Source organism: Egretta garzetta, unplaced genomic scaffold (genome assembly GCF_000687185.1).
Source record: "Egretta garzetta isolate BGI_Z169 unplaced genomic scaffold, ASM68718v1 scaffold2, whole genome shotgun sequence".
In the NCBI taxonomy this organism is placed as follows: Eukaryota; Metazoa; Chordata; class Aves; order Pelecaniformes; family Ardeidae; genus Egretta; species Egretta garzetta.
Window position 1 is genome coordinate 4,036,869 of NW_009258894.1, and position 18,780 is coordinate 4,055,648.

Genomic DNA, 18,780 nt, shown 5'->3' on the forward strand with positions numbered 1-18,780 from the left:
TAGAGCTAATGCAATGGGTTTTAAGGGTTTACACAGTAGCAACTCTCCCAGTAGCCAGAGTCACCTCGGCAGTTTGATTAATTCAACAGGATTAAGTTTTCTTAGTACTTGGCTACTACGGGAGTGGGGGGAATCTGTCCTACCCCAGCATTTGTAGTGCAAGTAGTATACAAATAAGTTTCTTGTTATGGTCTGAAAATCATACCTGCGTTCTGGTTCCTTAACAAAGTCATTTTAGTTTGAGCTGTTCCTTTTCGCAGCCCTTACAGTCACCCTCTCATTATTCTTTGCCCTTTCCATTATTTCCGTGATAAAGCCAGTCAGTCTGATTTGGCTGGATGGATCCTCTGTGGATGTACCAATACTTCTTTGAAACCAAGTTCATGCAAGGTTGCAGACCAGTTTCCTTTCATTGTCTTCCAAGACTCCTGGCTCTGCTCCTCTGCTCCAAAACCAGATGCTGGCAGCACTGAAGACATGCAACAGGCCCAAGATAGATTTGAGAGGCTTTTGGAAATGTGATGGACATTCTGGCAGGCAAGACAGCCCCATGTTGCCTGAGCACTGATGTGCTTTTTGCCCCTGTACTGTCAGACAGACATGCAGGGGCAGGTACCGAGATCTCAGCAGCCAAAGATGTCAACACCATGAAAGGAAAATGGTTAGTTTCTTGGGAAAGCATTATTTCAATTTTTGTGCCTGAAAAATTGAGTATGGCAGACGGATGAAAAGAGTTCGTCCCCAAACAGGGGATGTGAGCTTTTAGTGGATTCCGCATCTTCTCTTCTTGGCAGGGGAAGGGGCAGTCACTGAGCTGCAAACAGCTGCTTCCAGAGATGAATTTCATCAAGGCTGACGTCAGGACTTGGCTGAAGAATGGCACGTTAGCTGCAAAACCATGAGCCTAACACAAAATGCTGTTTTCAAATTTCAGCATGCTAACTGCCAGAGACTGTTAGGCCACACGATTGCAAGATACGTCTTGTGCTGTGTATGAGGAAGGTGAACGTGTTGCAGCATCCCAGTGCTCCTCCTTGGGTGGGGTGGGAACGGGGAGGCCGTACCTACAGCCTAGAGGGAAAGACCCGGCTCTAGCCAGTTTGTCAAAGGCCGTGCCACCGAAGCTGAAGTACCTGTGCCTAAAATTTTAGACACACCTACTGCCAACATTTTGAACTCTGTTCAGCTACTCAGGAGCACAGGAGAGGCCCTTCTGGTGCTGTCAACACCTCAACTTCACCAAAGGATGTGGTGCTGTGGTGCCAATGGAGCAGCGCTAGCGAGGCTGGAGCCCACACGCTGCCCACAGCTTGTGGTGCGAGCAGGGCCGAGCCACCTCTTTTCCTTCTGTCTCACAAAACTATGAATACTTAACACCCTGCTGGGCTTTTACATGAAGCCCAGTCACAGCATGCAATACCACTGCAGCTCAGAAAAAAGATTTTGTAAAAATTTCTGGCATTCCCAAGCACAGACTTGCAGAGCACTGTCACCAGGGTCGTTCCAAATAATTTGGCTCCATTCTGAGTGGTAGCAGACCCGGGCCCAAGGTGATGGCCCATGCACCTATGCTCTTTTTCCAGCCCTATTTCAAAATAACATGGGTCTTTTCTCCAGACAATAGTCATTTAATACCCTGACGGATATTCCCCTCACCCCCTGGTATGGGTACAAGCCACAGAGAACCTCAGTTTGTTTGACAGTGCAAATGTCCTTTTCCAGGTGCAGCAAACCAAGGACAAGGCAGCTACTGTGGAAGAGGAAAGAGGGCTCTTGAAGCAAGGGCAATGGGTGCTCTGGGGCAAACTTCAATATAGATTATCTGCTTGTGCCCGTAGTCATCCTCTCTCCTGTTTCAGTTTTCAAACAGATAACCTGTTATGTACGTTAAAACACAGAGATGGAATCGGCACTCCGTACCTTTGAAGAGGACAGTCCCATTTGTAGCAGCCTTGTCGCAATGTAGCTGAAAGTGGGCCTATCTTGCAAGTGGATTAAGTACTGATGTAGCTGCAAGTCCTGTGTTGCTGGCAAATGCGTATTGACCCCTCCAGACTGCTCGGCATCGTGAGTTACAACAACACAGGAAACTCAGCTTCAGCTCAACTCCAGCACTCATTAACAAGGCAATTATAGGTAAGTTACAGGAACTGTCTCTGCTTCAACCTTTGAAGACAAACTGTGGCGAGCGCAGTCTGGCCTTCTCTAGGTATGAAGCTACACGCCGCTCACTTGCATACCCTCTGCGAACGCGTCATCCAGCCTACAGGAGAACACAGATCTCGGCGCCTCCTGGGGCAAGTGCGGCAGCAGAGATTAGCATCCCCTCTCCCAAACACAGTGTGCAGATACCGTCAGGTTGGGGTACATCACATCATCACACACGCTGCTCTCCTTTTTTACTGTGTCCTACTTGAGGTCAGGAATAAGCCAGAAAGCGGTGCTGAACCCCAGCCCACAATGTACAGTGTCTTCCCCAGGCCTTAGCTCTGCCCCGGGGAACAGAGGGCAATGCTTCCTGTGAATCTGCGCATGAATTCTCTGCTCCTTCAGTCGTTACTTCAAAATAAAAACTGCCTTCGGGACTGGGGACAGCAGTGTGTGGTTATGCCTAAAAAAACACTCACTCAAAACACGTCATGAAGCAGTAATGCAGTTTTTTGCTCCTAACTCCACGTTTCCTAAAAAAGCTGTGGGAGGGCAGGAAACGCACCTGTAATATGAGACGGCTGGGAAGAGATTAGCTGCTTCCCTTTGCTGATTTTCAGGCGCATGTGCGTGCGTGCGTGTGTACTTTATGACTCATTAAATGTCCCGGGGGAGTTGTTCTGAAGGCTGGTTTCTTTCGAATGTCCACTACAAAGATGGATCTTGAGGGCTCTGGAAGAATTTAGAATGTCAGGAGATGCGGTATCAAGAACAGCGAGACACTCAATGCTGAGCATGGAACAGTGGAGGAATTTTTCACAGACAGTTCAGGATATGGTGGTTGGTTGGTTGCACAGGTCTAGTAACTAATTCTGTGCTGGTTTTTGAGGAATAACAAGAATATTTTTCCTAGAGATGTGGGTGTATCAGGGATGGTTAAAAATTACATAAGACTTTAATTTAAAGTAGCAAGAAAGTTGTGCAAATTCCAACATCATTCAACAAGAATGAAAAGGTTAAGGGGGAAAGGAAGTTTACCTTTAAAGAACTGTAATTTCAATTTAAGAAACATTCACTTTGGATTCCCTTCATCGTGTTTGTGGTTTCAGCTAAATAGGATTAAACAATTTTACTATACAAATGAATAAAGTCTTGATTTGTTATCACAAGAAATTTTTAATATGGTTTGTGACAAGCAATATCAAAGTTATCAACTCTCAAGCTTCATGTTCTGAAACCAGACAACTCTCAGCAACAAAAAAAGTTGTGCACTGATAAACATAGGAGGCATGTTGTATTTTTTAATTAAATATGAAAACATGAGCTGTGTACATTATTTTTTCCCTAGAAAACACAGCAATTTCAAAAGTTTATCATAAAATATTTTCATGAAATGAGTGAACCAGCAAACACATGCACTTGTGTGCCTTCCCCCCTCCCAAGATAAACGTGATAAAAGAGACATACGCAAATGTAAAAGTTAACAGAACAAGTGGCGTTTTGTTGTTGTTTGGTTCTTTTTGGAAAGGATGGAATGTAACATTGTGCTCGACTTCCTATGTCACAACAAAAAATATTTGGTGTAATATTTTAACATTTTCTTCTTAAGTTTCAATCTGGTGGAGAAAAATACCTTTTTCTATAATAAAATATGTCTGTTCTTTTTAAAACTTAACTTTTTTGCACAAAATAATTTTGTAAACTGTCATTTCAAGGGCAAGGTAGGTGGTGCCATGTCAATGTCCTCCCCCCCACTTAAAAACGTGATCTGTTATCTGAAGCAAAACAGGGAAACACAAAAAAAAGAGCGGAGCAGAGGCTGCTTTGCAAAGAGAAAGAAGGGCGTGTCGGACGGGGGAGAGGGGAGGGAGCGTGTGGTGGGACAGAAAAAAGTTAAAGGTCACTTTCGCCGTAGAGTGCCGTGGAGAAGGACATGTAGTCCAGGGCACCGGGTACAGCATCACGGCCATTGTAGGGTGCCATTCTAGCAATGCAATATTCAGCCTGATCAGGAGGCAGTTCCCGCCGTAATTCATCCACAGTGATGTAGTTCTGCAACGAGGACAAACGATAAGGCAATGGTTACTTTCAGAAAACTGACCTTCCTCGGAGGGACAACCGCCCCCTCCCCTCCCAGGACAGCAGACAACAGGCAGGGACAGGACCCCAACAACTGGACTAGTACTGTACACCCGCACAGGGAGCGCTCTGCGCATACGCCTTGGGAGGAAGCGCAGTCACTCCCTACCGTTTGGACAAGAAAATGGTTTTTGCAACGGAGAGAAAGATTGTTTTTGCAGGAGAGATGCTGGCACGCCTAAAGACAAGACCCAGGGGTCAGTAAGGTGAGTTGTTAGTGTAGGACTGTGCCTTCCTATTGACAGCAGAGGTCCTGCGGAAAGCAAATGGGAGGAAGCAGAAATTTCGTCTGGACCCCATCCCCCACTGGCAGGAGGTAACAGCTGCTTGCACTGCCTGGGAGTTGCTGTTCCCTCTCTCCAGAGCAAGCAAAGGAGCCATCCCCACTAGCCCATAGTTGGTGGCACTGACACAGACAAGCAAACACTCTGTATTGCTTCCACAGTTCCCCCAACAATCCTTGCCTTTCACAGCAGACGTTTTTAATAAGCAAGCAAAACTTCTTATGTAAATTCAGCTTCTGGAGACTCACTGAGCTCAGCTGAGGTAGCTTGGCTTCTTTCCATGCAGTAAGCAGCAATAGCTGCCTGTTTGCTAACCAGTTTGTTGTCCTTAGCTGACTGACTCATGGGTATTTGCAGTCATCTGAATAATGGTTCAGGTTTCACACCCTCTCTCTCTCTCCTGTGACTTTTTGTTTGAAATACCGCCTGATTCATGTTATAGTCACTAGAGCATATTAAACACTGACAAATATATTGAATGTACTGTACAGAGTAAAAGAGTTAGTAAGTAACACTGTATCCAAAAGTACCTATTCATTCAGTAATTAGCTTATCTGAATAATGTGGAATTTTCAGGCAATTAGGACTGGCTTCAGTCAGACAGATGCCTGAAAGATGGCTATCACGGGTTTCTGCATTACAGATTATGAAAAGATTATTAGTGGAACATGGAAACCAGTACCGGATTTAAGCGTAACTCATTACAATCTGAGAAATGGTACCCCAGGTTTCGAGTGAGATGAATAAAATCAGTAGCAAATATGGAGGTATATTAATACTGCACGTACATATTATTTGTTCAATTACATAAAAGATTAGTGGGGATTGTTATATAAGAAAAATAAGAGCACAATCTTTATTATCGGCTGGTTCCACTGATGATGCAAATTTAGAAAAGTAATACTTTTTGCACCATCCTGTAAGTTTTCCCATTTTTGACCCATTTATGTGATTAAAAGATGCTCCTCTTGCAGATACAGCATATCCTCAATGAAATCTAGTGATTGTGTAACAACTGACACACGTATGTCTGAGAAAGATCATCTCAAGTTTACAGCTGCCAGTAATTAATAGTTTTTCAAGACTAATCAAGAACCATCTGTTGAATGTGTTCATACATTTTAAAATAACAAACTGCCACCAAGCTCTTTAATTAAATTTTTAAAGCAAGAGTGGGCAGCAAAGTCGTGATTGACAGCTGGACAGGACTTCCAAGTGCCTTGGCAGGCTGCTCATTAACACACACTTTAGCCTTGCGCTCCTCCAGCACTGTGCAATGCTCCTGAGAAAATACCCTCCACGCTAGAGAGTGCTTCCCTCGGCACTTTCTCTTGGAGACGAGAGAGAAAAAGGAAAGCAGGAGCAATGCAGATGCAAGAAAGGAAGGTGTGGAGCCTGACCTTATCTCCAGCCAGGATCTTGAAGGAAGCCATAACCTGGTCAGCAGTATCTGTATCTGCTGTTTCCCGGGACATGAAGTCGATGAAGGCCTGGAACGTCACTACACCCAAGCGGTTAGGGTCGACGATGCTCATGATGCGGGCAAACTCTGCCTCTCCCTGGAGAACAAGAGAATCATGTAAGCCTGGACATTTGGGCAGCAGTGCTATGAAAGTGGGGAGAAACTGTTCAGCAGCGTATCTCACAGCTAGAAAAACAAAGCCAAACAGAAACCACTTCTGTTTTGTTCTGGTTTTTAACAGGATATTATTTTTTAGCTTGCTGTTATGTACAAATGCTTCCCGCTCATTTGTCCTTTGGAATAAAATATTCTCAGCTGTGACCTAGGATAACACCCAGCTTCATCTAGCTCTAGGACAATGCTCCTATCAGGGAACAATACCACACAGGCTTCAGGGGAAGACACAAATTTCTCTGGAACACGTGTCATGCTAGATGTCTGTAGCAATATTTGAAGATCTGCATTCCTCAAATCCTTTTACTTTCATTTACAGAACTTCTACAGTTCTCTTCAGCTGCCAGAACAGAAACTACTGGAAAAAATATCTCTGGGGTCTTTAATACCATCTGGTTCATCTTAACTAGACAGGCTTTGGAAAGAAGCACTTGCATATCTGGAGTGGCCCAGGGAAGTAGCCTTTACAGGGAAGATCCTACAGAGAAGTTTGCTACAGAAGCCAAAACCTTGTAGAGTAGTTTTCAGCATTTTTTTTTTTTTTGCGTATAAACAAAAGATCATCTGTTCTCATCTCTGGGACTCCTTCCTCCCCAGGTAAGGAGGAGGGGGAGAGCAGAGACAAGTATTCCCCTGGGAACAGGCTCTTTAACTCATCTAGAACAGTATACCTTCAAGAGTAACTAAGGTATCTTAATGTGGGTACTTTGGTGAGGGAAAAGCTATGGGGAGGATGACTGGAACTTGAACTTACTTACACGTACAGGAAGAGAGATGTGAAATAAATGGTAGGAATGAGAGGAGCAGCGTTTGAGTGTATTCAGAAATCAGGTGGTGTATATTTCCAGACGAGTTCAACTGATACTTAGGGCTGGGGAGGCTGTGTGTGCTGTGCAGAGTGCAGGCACCAATACAAGGAAGTTTATTGTTTCTTCCACTTGTAGCTACACAGTTTGATAAACATAATTCTTATTTGAAATACACAGGAATTAGACAATGATTTCCATTATTTTGCCTTCAGCTACCACTGTGAGGGAAGAAATTTACACGTACAACCAATACTAGATTTAATATCCACTGCTATTAATTCTGGAAAATAAGGCTGTATTTACCTCGATTCATTCACTACACATTCTCCCTTTATTTTTGAAGGTGCCTACAAGAATCACTTTGAACAGGAGTGACAGAGGGCTCTACATTACCATATTGTAACCCATGGAGATAAGGCAGGCTCGGAAATCTTCACAATCCATCATACCAGTCTTCTTCTACAGGGAATGATGCAAAGATGGAAAAAGCCAAGAGAGAAAAGGGAGACCAGTCCAGGGAGAAATGAACCCACAAGAGACATTACAAAGAATGAGTTTCACGGGGGAGAAGATGGAAGGAAGGATTTACAGGACAATGAAAAACAACAGAGGAAAGGTAGTTTGTGAAACCATGAAGGAGCAAAGGTGGTTTTGGACATGGAATAGTTTACACACAAGGAACATATTGATGATGGAAAAAAAGGAATAAAAATATCAAACAAGACAGATTGAGGGATGGACAAGAAAAGGAGTGTTAAATGACACAGAAGGAAATGGAATAAAGACATAAAAGGAATTCTCTCAAGACAAACAATTAGGGAATTAAGAAGGCATAGATACCAAAGTACATTTAGAGAGGAAGCAGTACAGAAAAGCGACGCATATATAGTCAAACACAAGAACAGCAATGACAGATGGATTAAGACAAACAAGAAAAGAAAGGAAAAAACTGTTATTTTTTCACAGTTTAACATCTGGCTGTGTTCACCACTAGCATTCAGTACCTGTGCATCGTTTCCAATATCGTAACCCAAGCTGATGAGACACGCTTTGAATTCCTCAGGGCCAAGTGTGCCGGAGTGGTCCTGGTTATGCGGTGTGCCAGGCAGCAGGACATGCAGTGCCAGTGGGGTGATGGTGTGGGGCAGAAGGAAGGGAGACACAGAGGAGATCAAAGGGAGGTGGAAGGACAACAAATGGGTGCACCATGCAGTGGGTGAGGAGAGAGGGAGAGGAAGAATGACATGCAGATAGAAAGACAGGGAAGAAAAATAAAAAGTGCACAACATTAGATATCACAATGACATTTCAGGATGTGCTAAAAATGCTCTTGGAACAGTTCCTTCTCAGAGAGCTCGTCACATCTTGAGAGCATTTGAATGTCAAACAGTTGATGCTCAGAAGCCTCAAGATCTCCATCTCCCAGGTGAATTACTTGCGTCACTGCTTGTTATCCATAGTGCCGGAAGCCCTGTGTTTCACTAGTAACCCGGAGTGCAGGTAAGCAGGCAGAGGCAGTGGGAAGCATTGCCTTAATCTTCTAGTCAAAAGTCCCACTAAAGGAGTAGGTGAGGGCAGGTATGTTTGGCAACACACCCAAGGAAGCTTAGCTGTCAGGGCATCCCAGGAACAGACAAGGAAAACCAGCTGAAGCTCAGGGGAGCAGTGTTATGGCTGTATTTATGAGGCCTGCACGTGAGATGGAACTCTGACTGGCAAAGCTATTTCAAGTGCTTAGCTCTGCAAACAGCACTGCTGCACAGTGCAGCACAACACGGCTTGGCAGCTGCTCTTCCCTTTGCTCATTTCCCGCTCCCCCAGTGTTTGGATGTACCCATTAAATTATACACAACCTACCACAGGAACTGAGAATCACCATCCACCCAGCAGAATTTTAGCTCAGGACAGCCCCCAAGCACTGAAGAGCCCCTGCCTGCCGCCACCATCTCTGGCCAGATCAAGGAAGCTACAGCCAGGACAGTGGAGCCAATTGCAAGTGACTGTCCTCAGAAAATCAGCTCTTAAAGTCAGCATTAAGCCTTCATAAATCAAATACACAGCTGAAGATGGGAAAACCCCCGTTCTCTCTGCATTATCATTCAGACTGTTGTAGAGGAAGAGGCAAGCGATATGAAGGCCAAAATAGAAAATCTACAGGGCTTTACAGGTCCCTCTGCTAAGAAAAGAAGCCATGTTTTTTGTTTTTCTTAGGCAGCTAGAGAAGGGCTGAAATAGCCAGCGTTCAGCAAACTGACAGTGTTGCCAATCTCTGAGGGCAGGCTGCAGCCCTGTTTTCTGGAGACCCTTCAAACAGTCTGGCTGTTGCAGCAAGTGGTGGAGAGCAACCTATATTTGCACCACTGGCTTAGTATCTCTGCAGGCTGCTTATGGATTTCCAGAGAATGTTGAAGAGGTTGACAATGGAGCTGGTTTCAGGCTTGGGCTGCTGTCTCTGCTTCCCTGCATGACACCTTTGTGATGAGGGTTGTAGAAGGAAGAGCTGCAGACAGGCTGGCAAACTGAGGGGAGGAGAATTTCCTTTAAGGAATTCCTTTCTTACTGTGCCTGTTAGTGCCTTGGCATGTATTTCCACAGTAAGGCAAGGCAGGCTTTACATCACGGTTTATCTACGTCATGCAATGCTGTGGTGTGTACAGATCCTCCTGTTTGCTTCATACAAAAGCAATACTGGTTTCTTCAATACAGGTTTATGTGGTGGTATGTCAGAGTGGAGGACAGCTGCTGCAAACAATTTTATAAATCAAGATAATAATCTGCTCTCTGAAGAAGATGGGATAAAATTCTAATTTCCTAAACAAGCCTTCAAACTTTAGCTTATCAGGAAACTTACCAGTTTCCTGTGAAGATACACTTCTCCTCCCAGCCTAATGATCACTTAGCAGTCTTCACAGGAACAACTGCTCCACAGGAGTGGCGTTTTTAAGAATGAAATATCTTCTATTGATCTAGCTCTATCACAGTGACTCTCTGTTTTTCATTGCACTGCACAGTCTACATGGAAGCTTGTAGCTTACCAAGCTGCAGTCAGCACTGACTTACCCTGTCAAAATGGTTGAAAGAAGCCCGGAACTCGTTCATCTGTTCCTGGCTGATTCCTTTGGCATCACGGGTCAGAATCTGGTTTTCCACTTCGTTGATGGTTCTAGCAATTGTTGTTAGTAACTGCTCCCAGCCCACTCGGATATGCTGGAAAAAGAGGACAGGACAATTTCACAATTAAACAGTAGCTCTCCTGCCTCTGAGGCCAGTGGATCGAATGTGCCACTTGTTGCAAACTAAATGATCTTGGTGGCCAAGGCAGGAGAAGTCCATTTGCTCAGAAAAGCTTCCTTCCAATCTGCAGTGTGAGCCAACCAGATGTTTACAATATGAATTTTGACTGAAAAAACCACCGAAGAGGCCAATTCCTGATCTTAAGAAAGTCTTGGTTCTATTGCAAAGTTCCTTTGTCTTGTCAGAGCAACATATAGGGGGCCTTTAACACAAATAAGAATCAAACCCAGTGCTTCTAGGACTTAGTTGGGCAGAAAACTTTCCTTACCAAGAAAATAAACAAACCACAGTCCTTGGAAGACACTGGTCCTCCACTGCCTCTGCTGTTGCTTAATGGAGAGCTGGCCAGAAACCAAAAGACAAGTTTCAAAGCCCGTCTGTGTTCTGCTGGACTCATGTTGAACTCAGATTGCTTCCAAGAAACCTCACGTTGTCAACAGAAAGCCAGACTCTGATTTTAAAAAGCTTTTGTTGGACTTTTTTCTTCTGCTAGGCTGTGGCAGCTCAAAATCACCAGCATCCCCCTGGTCTTTCTATTCCCAGCTAACAGGCTGCCACAATCGGGTGGCAGGAGAAATGAGATCAGCCAATTTTTCAAGCAATACTGTTGATCTCATTCAGGTTATTTCTATTGTCTGTATTTGGAAGTACATTGGAATGGGTTGGTATGAAGTACAGCAAGGCAAAAAAAAAAAAAATTCAGCAACATGTTTTTGCATGCTTGGCCATGTTGTCAAGCTCTCCCATTTTCCTGAGAATCACAACACGTTGCCAGAGCTAGACGGGGCTGATGCTAACTGGCCACAGCAGATGAGGCTGTCTGATCTGCTGCCAAAGCTTTTACCTCCATAGTGTAGTTGGTGTGCTTGTTGTCAAAGATAAGCGCTTCCTGGATCTGTTGGTGGTCTCCTTCCAACTGGTCAATCTTTGGTTTGTAATTCACAATGCTTTTCTCATACTGCCGCAAGTGGTTGAGCTGGTCCTCCAGGGTCCCGTGCATCTCTATTGAAATGCGGCCAATCTCCTGCATTAGCAAAGCCAAAGGAGTTAGACTCCATTGGAAGGACAAGCCTCAACATGCTTGACATTTATTGCAGCTATTTCACACTCACACAGGATGATGATTCAAAAAAAGTATCTCATGGAGCAGTTACTTTAAATGAGCCGAGACAGTGTCAGCAAAAATTCTAAGCAGAGCCCTGAATATTTTCCAAGTGAGGTGAGTCACATGAGATGTCTAATACAAGGATACAAAAAAAAAAAAAAAAAAGGAAACTGTGGCCTGTAAGCCAGTAATGTACCAAGCCAGACCTTTTTCTGATGTACTGCCACTAACTTAGTCCCTTCAAACAGACATATTTCTGTAATTGCTCTCTTCTTTACAGCTCCCTGCCATCAGTAACAGCTTCGTATTTTTCCATTTAATGAACTTCAATTCTTTTAACTCAAATCTTACCTAAAGAGAGAAGATCTCCCTTAAAAATACATCTCCTCTGCTGATGTTTGATATGCTAATTGTATTTATTCTGTCATGTGTATCAAGACCATTGCTGTGAAAGCAGTTACACAAAATATGCTTCTGACGGGGTCTTTAACTTGCTGCATAGAAACACAACTCTATTAAAATACCAGTGTTCCCCATTTTAAGTCATGTTTTTTATCTCTGTGCTAAAGAGTTAGGGGAAGAAAAGTACAAGCACTTCAGTAACTGACATCAGTCTTGGGATTCTCCGTATTGTCTATGAAAGTTTCTCGTGTAACCAGAAGGAAGAATGACCATGGCAGTGGTCAAGAAAGACCAAGGATAAGAATATCAGTGAAGGTCACAGAGGAAAACAGACTGTTTCAGAATGAGCAAAGCACTACCTCCATCTTGGTCTGGATCCAGGGTCCAATGACATTTGCCTGTGCACCAAACTGTTTACGAAGTCGTTCATTTTGCTGCTGGCGAGCATGTTCTTCCATCAGGGCCTGATCCCTTCTGGGAACCAGTTGCCGCACCTACAGCAAAGAGTAACAAAGTGTGCAGTTGACACATATAAAGGCACACATACAGTAGATGTAGAAATTGCTGCAAGGAAAGGAGGAGCGGGTGTTTGCACTGAAAACAAGGAGTCATATGGTTTAGGACATGGTGGGAAGGCTCATGGTATGTGAACCCTATCTGCTGTACAATGCACGCTGCAAACTCATCTCAGGCCATGGAAGACCAGAAGAAGCTTCCACTCATTACTTGGGTTTTTTGGTGGCTCATGTTAACTGGATCGCAGGACCCTGTACAGATCTCACTGGTGATCTCTTTGGTACTAAGAACCATCAGCACAGCTGGTATGGAGAGTTGCTGCTCTTTTAGGATTACAGCAAGGGAAGGCTACTTGGCTGCAGAGATAAAACATCTGAAGGGTTGAATGGTAAAAAAGGACACTGATTCACATGCCATACTTACTTGCTTGCCAGGTCAATGGAGGACTAAAAACCTCAAAGCTTTTAATTTAGCATCTTTCACTCTAAAAATAGCAAGTAAAGGGGATCTGACACCCCTTAGATATTTATATGAAAGATCTCTTCCACTTTCAATTGCACGTTGCAATTAAGCCAAAAAAAAAGACCAAAAAAAAAAAAGAAAGCTCAGCAGTAAGCATGAGAGGGTAAACGAAGAGTAAATAATCCACTTCCCAGGGCCCCAGTGATAGAGCAGAGACATCCTCCTACACTAACTTGCAAGGTTGGAAAGAACTCACGTGTTCCCATTTGCCATTGATCTCGTGTGGGGTGATCGTAGTGTAAGGATTCGTTCCTGCCATGTTGACATGGTATGTCTGGACAATCTTTGAGACTTCATTGTGGATTCCCAGGATAGCCTGTCGCTCCTTGTCGGCATCTGGCAAAGTGGCTTTGAACTGTTCATGGGCTGTGGTCAATCCCTGCAGAAGGAAGGCAGCAGCAAAGGGAGGGCGAGAGCATTAGTTACTGAATAGCCTCTTCAGCAAATGTGTCCCTGCAGAAGCAACTGCAAAAGCTCACAGATTCCCAGGATACAAAGCAGGCTTCTCTAATACATTTTTCAGGTTCTCTCAGCATGACTAAACAGGCTGTTTTAAGCAACTAAATGATGCGAAGTCTTGTTTTCCCTCTGTTTCTGTCCCAGGTTGACCAGAGACAGAGATCACATCACAAAAAATGGCGGAATAATTCTGGCTCATAATTTAGGGGGAACTATTTCTCCAACACTGCTGAGTGACTGCCTGTCAGCCCCTTTGGGAAGGAGATCTATCTACTAGCATCACTTTAAAGCAGTCATGTCTCACTAGTGTAAATGCACCATGTTTTTCTTCTTCCACTAGGTATGTACTAGTTATAGACCTACGACAACTGCAGATGAATACTGTGAGCCAGCTTCAGTCTGATCAGACTCAGTTAGAGCTAGGTGAAGGTCTTCCAGCCAACAGCAAACTCGCACAGGCAACATATGCTCCTGTTGCTGAAAACCAGCTGCTTCTCCCTGAACACAACAGCCCTTTCTGTTCCCCATCTTGCTGCAGTGCCCAGGTTGTCCTCCAAGGACCGATGGTGGGGGCACGCTTGCTGGCAGTTTGTGGACAGCTGACAAGCCAATTGGTCCTGGCTCATCTCCCACTGCTTCTACAGGCCTTTAAGGTACTTCATTCCAGAAGCCTGGAAGATCAAGACTAGGGAAGCAAACACAGGGAAAAAGGCAGCAAAACAAATGGGGGACAGAGAGGCATGTGCAGGGATAATCGAGGGAACAGTGTAGACAGAAGAGAGAATGAAAGTAAACCGCATGATTGACCACTCTCTTACAACACACACATTGTAACTACTTTTTGTAAAATTGCTTCCTTACAGGGTGACTCATTACTTCGCAGCTGCTGCAGTGACCATAGAGATGTAATGCAAGTCTGGGGGGCTGGGAAAGATACTGCAAACAGTCACAAAGAAATGATGGAAGTGTTTAAATGCTGTTCAGATTTGTTCTGCATTATGAAAGACTTAATAAACCTCTTTGTTCAAGAGGGAAGGGCAGAAGAGACAGGTAGCAGCTCAGTAACAGAGCTGATACCAGGCTACCTCACTACCCCTCCACCGCCTGGCTGCCTAGTGTCCCCTGTTAGTCTCCCATTTGCTGCCTCACTGATGGCCATGTTGCTGTCAGCCATTCCTGCAAAGAGCTGTCTTGGATTCTTTTCATGCCCATCAAGCAGGAGACAGAAGTCACCACTGCAACCCAGGGAAGAATAATTCCTGCTCTCAAAGGCCTGAAAATTACCTGTAGATACATCAAGTTGCTTTCGTAACACCCTTTCAGAAGGGGGGAAACTAAGATAATGCCTCTCTTTGTCTTGCAGGAGGCAAGAAAACTTTTGCTTCAAATGGCACTCCACCAAAGTGGACAATTCTGATATTTCTTCTGCTCAGCAACGAAACCCAGCTGGCAGCTCGACAACTGCCCCCACGGCACATCCTATCACATAGGACCAAATGATCTGGACTTGACGTTACATGGGACAACTGACCTGCAGAACCTGTGAGCAGCACTAAGCTTTGCTCACGTGGGTTAAAAAAACCCCACAAGACCCTAAAAGATTCTCTTTTCAGGCTTTCATTAATAAGACTGTGGCGTTACACTGAAAAATCCACTTGTGTCCAACTAAGATGGTGTGAGCATGTTTCATACCTATTCAGATCCATTTTTTTTTGAGGAAATAAAAGAAAAACATACTCCTTTTTGTTTCTCTTGCTAAAGAGCACTCACTAGAGTGGAAGCACCAAAACATGACCTACAAATTCGGCACCACTACAAATCCAGGAGACCCCTGACTTCTCTCTATCCCAGCCTGACTGGTGCAAATGACTGCTCTGTACCTGGATCTCCTCAATGGTGTGAACAATGAACGTGTCCTGCAGGTCCTCCATGGCCCCTTCCATCCAGTTATTGAAAGGGGCAGCTCGTTTGGCATATTCCAAGTACAACTGGTCAATTGTTTCCAGTAGCTTCTCTGTCCTCTGGGCACACACAAAAAAGAAAGTAAGGAAAGATAGTTAGATTATACACAGGATGGATTTTTTCCCCTGAGGGAAAAATCTGAGGTCCTTTCAAATAAAACAAAACAGTCTTTTCAAGAACAACGAAATTACAAAACACAGAAAAGTAGAAATAAATCAATAACCTGAACAAATGAACGGCACCATAATTGAGCTGTAAGGGGAAAAGCAGGCTAAATATAATGAAATGTAGCCCTTGTTTACAGTCCTGGATGTTCTAGGAGCACACAAAATTGCTGAAATTGGTTGCTCATGCCCACTGCAGCTTGCTTCCCACAAATGACCTACCCACCCAAAGGCGCAACTTGTAACGTCTCACCTCCAAGGCTTCTCTACGTTTCTGGGTTAGGGCACCCAGATTATCCCACTGATCGCAGATCTTCTGGCACCTGGCATTGACACTGGGAGAGTCGTAATAGTCCAACTCACTATAAGGGGTAGGGAAAAAAAGGACAAGTAGTCAAATAATGACCTTCTGGAGAAGGAGAAACCCATTAGAAATCTTTATCAGCCTTGAGGACAGATTCAGACAAAGAGCTCATCGTCTCTGCAAGTAAAGCGAGCCAGGAAGACAGCAGTATCTGATTTTGGAGATGCTGTATGTTATGGTACATCAACATCACAGAACAGGAAAAAAAACCAACCACCACCCAAGGCCTCAACAAACACTGGTGCTGGCTGCCTGATGGGAATAACTTGGCAACGGGGGAAGGGAGTACAGACTTTTACTCAAATTGGGAATAAGCAGATTATGAGCAGAGCAATATGCCGCTGTATGCTGTTTAAGAGCATCATGCAGGCTAACTACGCACATCTTGTACATCAGAATGGGCAGCAAACACTTTATTATGAATGCAGAGAAACTGCTTAAGATTGATCTAAAAGTTGCATAGTGTGGATGGCAAGGAATAGCTAATTTACACAATCCACTAATTTATTTAGGACAATTCCAGAATTACAGTGTAGGTTTCTGTCTTCTTTTTCTGACAGGGAGTGCTTTGCTGAGATGTCTATAGGCTGGCACTCATGGAAGATGGGCTGGTAAGGGTACGGCTGGGGAAAGGAGAGCACGAGGGTAAGCTGAAGCTTGCTGTCTTGTATTGCTTTGTGCTCTTGGTTCTGCACATGGTGAAAGAGGGAGAAACCTGCAGACAGAGGGAGATCAGCCATGCTGGGAAGGGTCAGCCTCCCAAGAGAAAGCACTACAACTCACTGGGCTACTGAGTGACCCTGGGCCAACTGATGAGCATTTCGCTAACGCAGATTAAACTGTTCTCTCTTGCTTCCCCTAGCCTTTTTTCTTCCCACCATTGTATTGCCCCCCTGAGGTGTGTGGGCACAACCGTTGGTAGAGTCTTGCAGTAAACTAGTCAGGAAACTGATTTGGGCTAAAAATAACTTCTTTGCTAGGTTTTTAATCCAGATCAGTTACTTGATCTACTTTGCTGCAGAGCCAGCATGGCAGATGAAAGAACTGCTTCTGAAAGCCTGGCTTGTAATGCACCTGTGCTGGACCACTACTGCTGGGGAGGGGAATATGCTGTGCCCCCAAACACGCCTGGCACGAGCAGCTGCAGTGGCTTCCTCCACACCCTCTCCATCTCCCTGGCAGTGTATCTCTGGGGAAGAAAAGACCTCAGCCATGGTTTTTCAGGGCATGGCCTCTTTGCTGAAATGGAAGATGGCTTTTGGAAGGATGGCAGAACCCACTGTTCTCACACTTTGGAAGAAATCACCTCTCCCCTAGCTTAGGGCCCAGCCTTCCCTGTTGCTCTCAGAGCTGCAGCTGCTTTGGCTGGCACATAGCATGTGCTTTGGAAGCCGCAGTTCAGCAAATGCTGGCTGATTAGCCAGCCTCAGTTTTAATCTTACTGACACAGAGGATTGCCTTGAACCCTCCTCCTGTTCCAAGGTCAATCCTCCAGCAGACAAGGGAGCAATTCTGTAAATCTGTGTTGTTAAAGGAGATAATGATCTTGATCCAATAATCCTGATTTTTTGGAGAAAAACAGTCCTTCAGCCCAAGAGTACTGATCTTGGCCCAGACACTAACTTGAGATAGGCCAGTGTAATATAAAAATATTTTTAAAATAGGAAACAAAGTCAAAGCCAAGTTGTTCAGACTGTTTTTGCCAAGAAACATGCAGGGTTACAAAATCTCTCTCCCTGTGCTGCAGAGGCCAGCTCTTAACCTCCCTGCTACTCCTAGAAATCAACCTCCCGCCCTGAGGAGACCCCATTTCTCCTGGTAACCTGCGTCACTCGTCACTCCAGGAAAAGGAGGTGAAAGTTTCCAAGCTGGGGGAAGCAGGGAGGGAGCTGAGCTGCTACGAGGATGCCCTTTAGCAAGTGCGAACCAGAGTACACATGGTGCAGTACTCTTGGGCCAAAGGACTTGGTGTGGCAGCAGAGGCCACCATGGGCTTAAGCATCAGCAGATTATTTTTTTCCTGCCAGAATAAGGGCGATTTTTTCGATAAAAGAGAACAAACTCAGAGCCTGCTATCCTCTGCTGTTTCCTTCTGTTCCTGGAAAAGTACGACAGTGTTACAACTCTGAAACCTAGCAGGCGCCAGCAGCAGGTCAGACTCTTTAGGAAAGGGTTCACAGCAGCATAACAAGCTGGAAGAGGATGGAAACTTGGCTTGGGAATATAACTCTGCCGCCCCCTCATCAGCACCCACGACTCATCCATTTTCTGGCCTGCTCTTCTGGTGTGTCCGGATACTGGAGAGCAGTATCCTAGATACTGTTTGGAAACACTGGGACTTCCCAACATTTTTGTATGGGGATTGATTTATGGCTCTCCAGAGGGCGGAGGGCAAAGCTGATTAAGCCTCTCTGGCCCCAAGGATGGGACGTGCGCTGGGGTGCCGTACTTCAGCTCTTGTGCAATAGCAGCAATCTGTTCCACGCGGTCCTGGTGTGCAGCCAGGTCGCTCTCAAAGGCCTCATGTTTCTTCAGCAGGGCCTTTATCTCCGAGAGGGTAGCAGTTTCGTAATCCTTCTGCTGCAGCATTGCTTCCTTACCTGGGGAGGGAGCCAAAGGACAGGAGAATGAAGGACAGGACCCAATGCCCCAAAGCCAGCTCCCCTCCACAGAGGCGCCTCAGAAGGGCATCTGCCCCACTCCAGACACCCTGCCCGAGGCTTGCCCTCATGCATGCTGGCCTAGAGATGCACAATCCTCACTTTCAAACCACGGAGTGTGACTTTGCTATTAACAATAGAGAAGGGCACATAGTGCAGCTCAAGCCAGTGCTGTCACAGTTTATACTGGACGCATCTCAGTATGTGCAAACTGGTCTATGCTGGTCCTGTAAATGCCAACTGTAGCATTCACTGTACAGTAACTTTTCCTCTGCTCTGTAGCACTTTTCTATTCAAAATTCTCACTTTGCAGCAG

The 18,780-nt window shown here is 44.9% G+C and overlaps 1 protein-coding gene across 2 annotated transcripts in view; it reads right to left on the reverse strand.

Moving 5' to 3' along the window:
* Window positions 1-3,363: 3,363 nt before the first annotated feature.
* ACTN1 (actinin alpha 1) overlaps window positions 3,364-18,780 on the reverse strand; it is a 47,122-nt gene continuing 31,705 nt past the window's right edge. The window contains exons 11-20 of one of the 2 annotated variants that reach the window (XM_035889804.1): window positions 18,254-18,404; window positions 15,694-15,802; window positions 15,195-15,335; window positions 13,052-13,234; window positions 12,177-12,311; window positions 11,155-11,334; window positions 10,077-10,223; window positions 7,410-7,475; window positions 5,972-6,130; window positions 3,364-4,200 (exon numbers count right to left, since the gene is read on the reverse strand). In XM_035889804.1, the coding sequence (XP_035745697.1) occupies window positions 4,042-4,200; window positions 5,972-6,130; window positions 7,410-7,475; window positions 10,077-10,223; window positions 11,155-11,334; window positions 12,177-12,311; window positions 13,052-13,234; window positions 15,195-15,335; window positions 15,694-15,802; window positions 18,254-18,404 (1,430 nt within the window). In that variant the 3' untranslated portion in view covers window positions 3,364-4,041. Of the gene's footprint in view, window positions 4,201-5,971; window positions 6,131-7,409; window positions 7,476-8,020; window positions 8,102-10,076; window positions 10,224-11,154; window positions 11,335-12,176; window positions 12,312-13,051; window positions 13,235-15,194; window positions 15,336-15,693; window positions 15,803-18,253; window positions 18,405-18,780 lie in introns of both variants that reach the window. The other variant, XM_009634185.2, reaches the window with a different exon arrangement.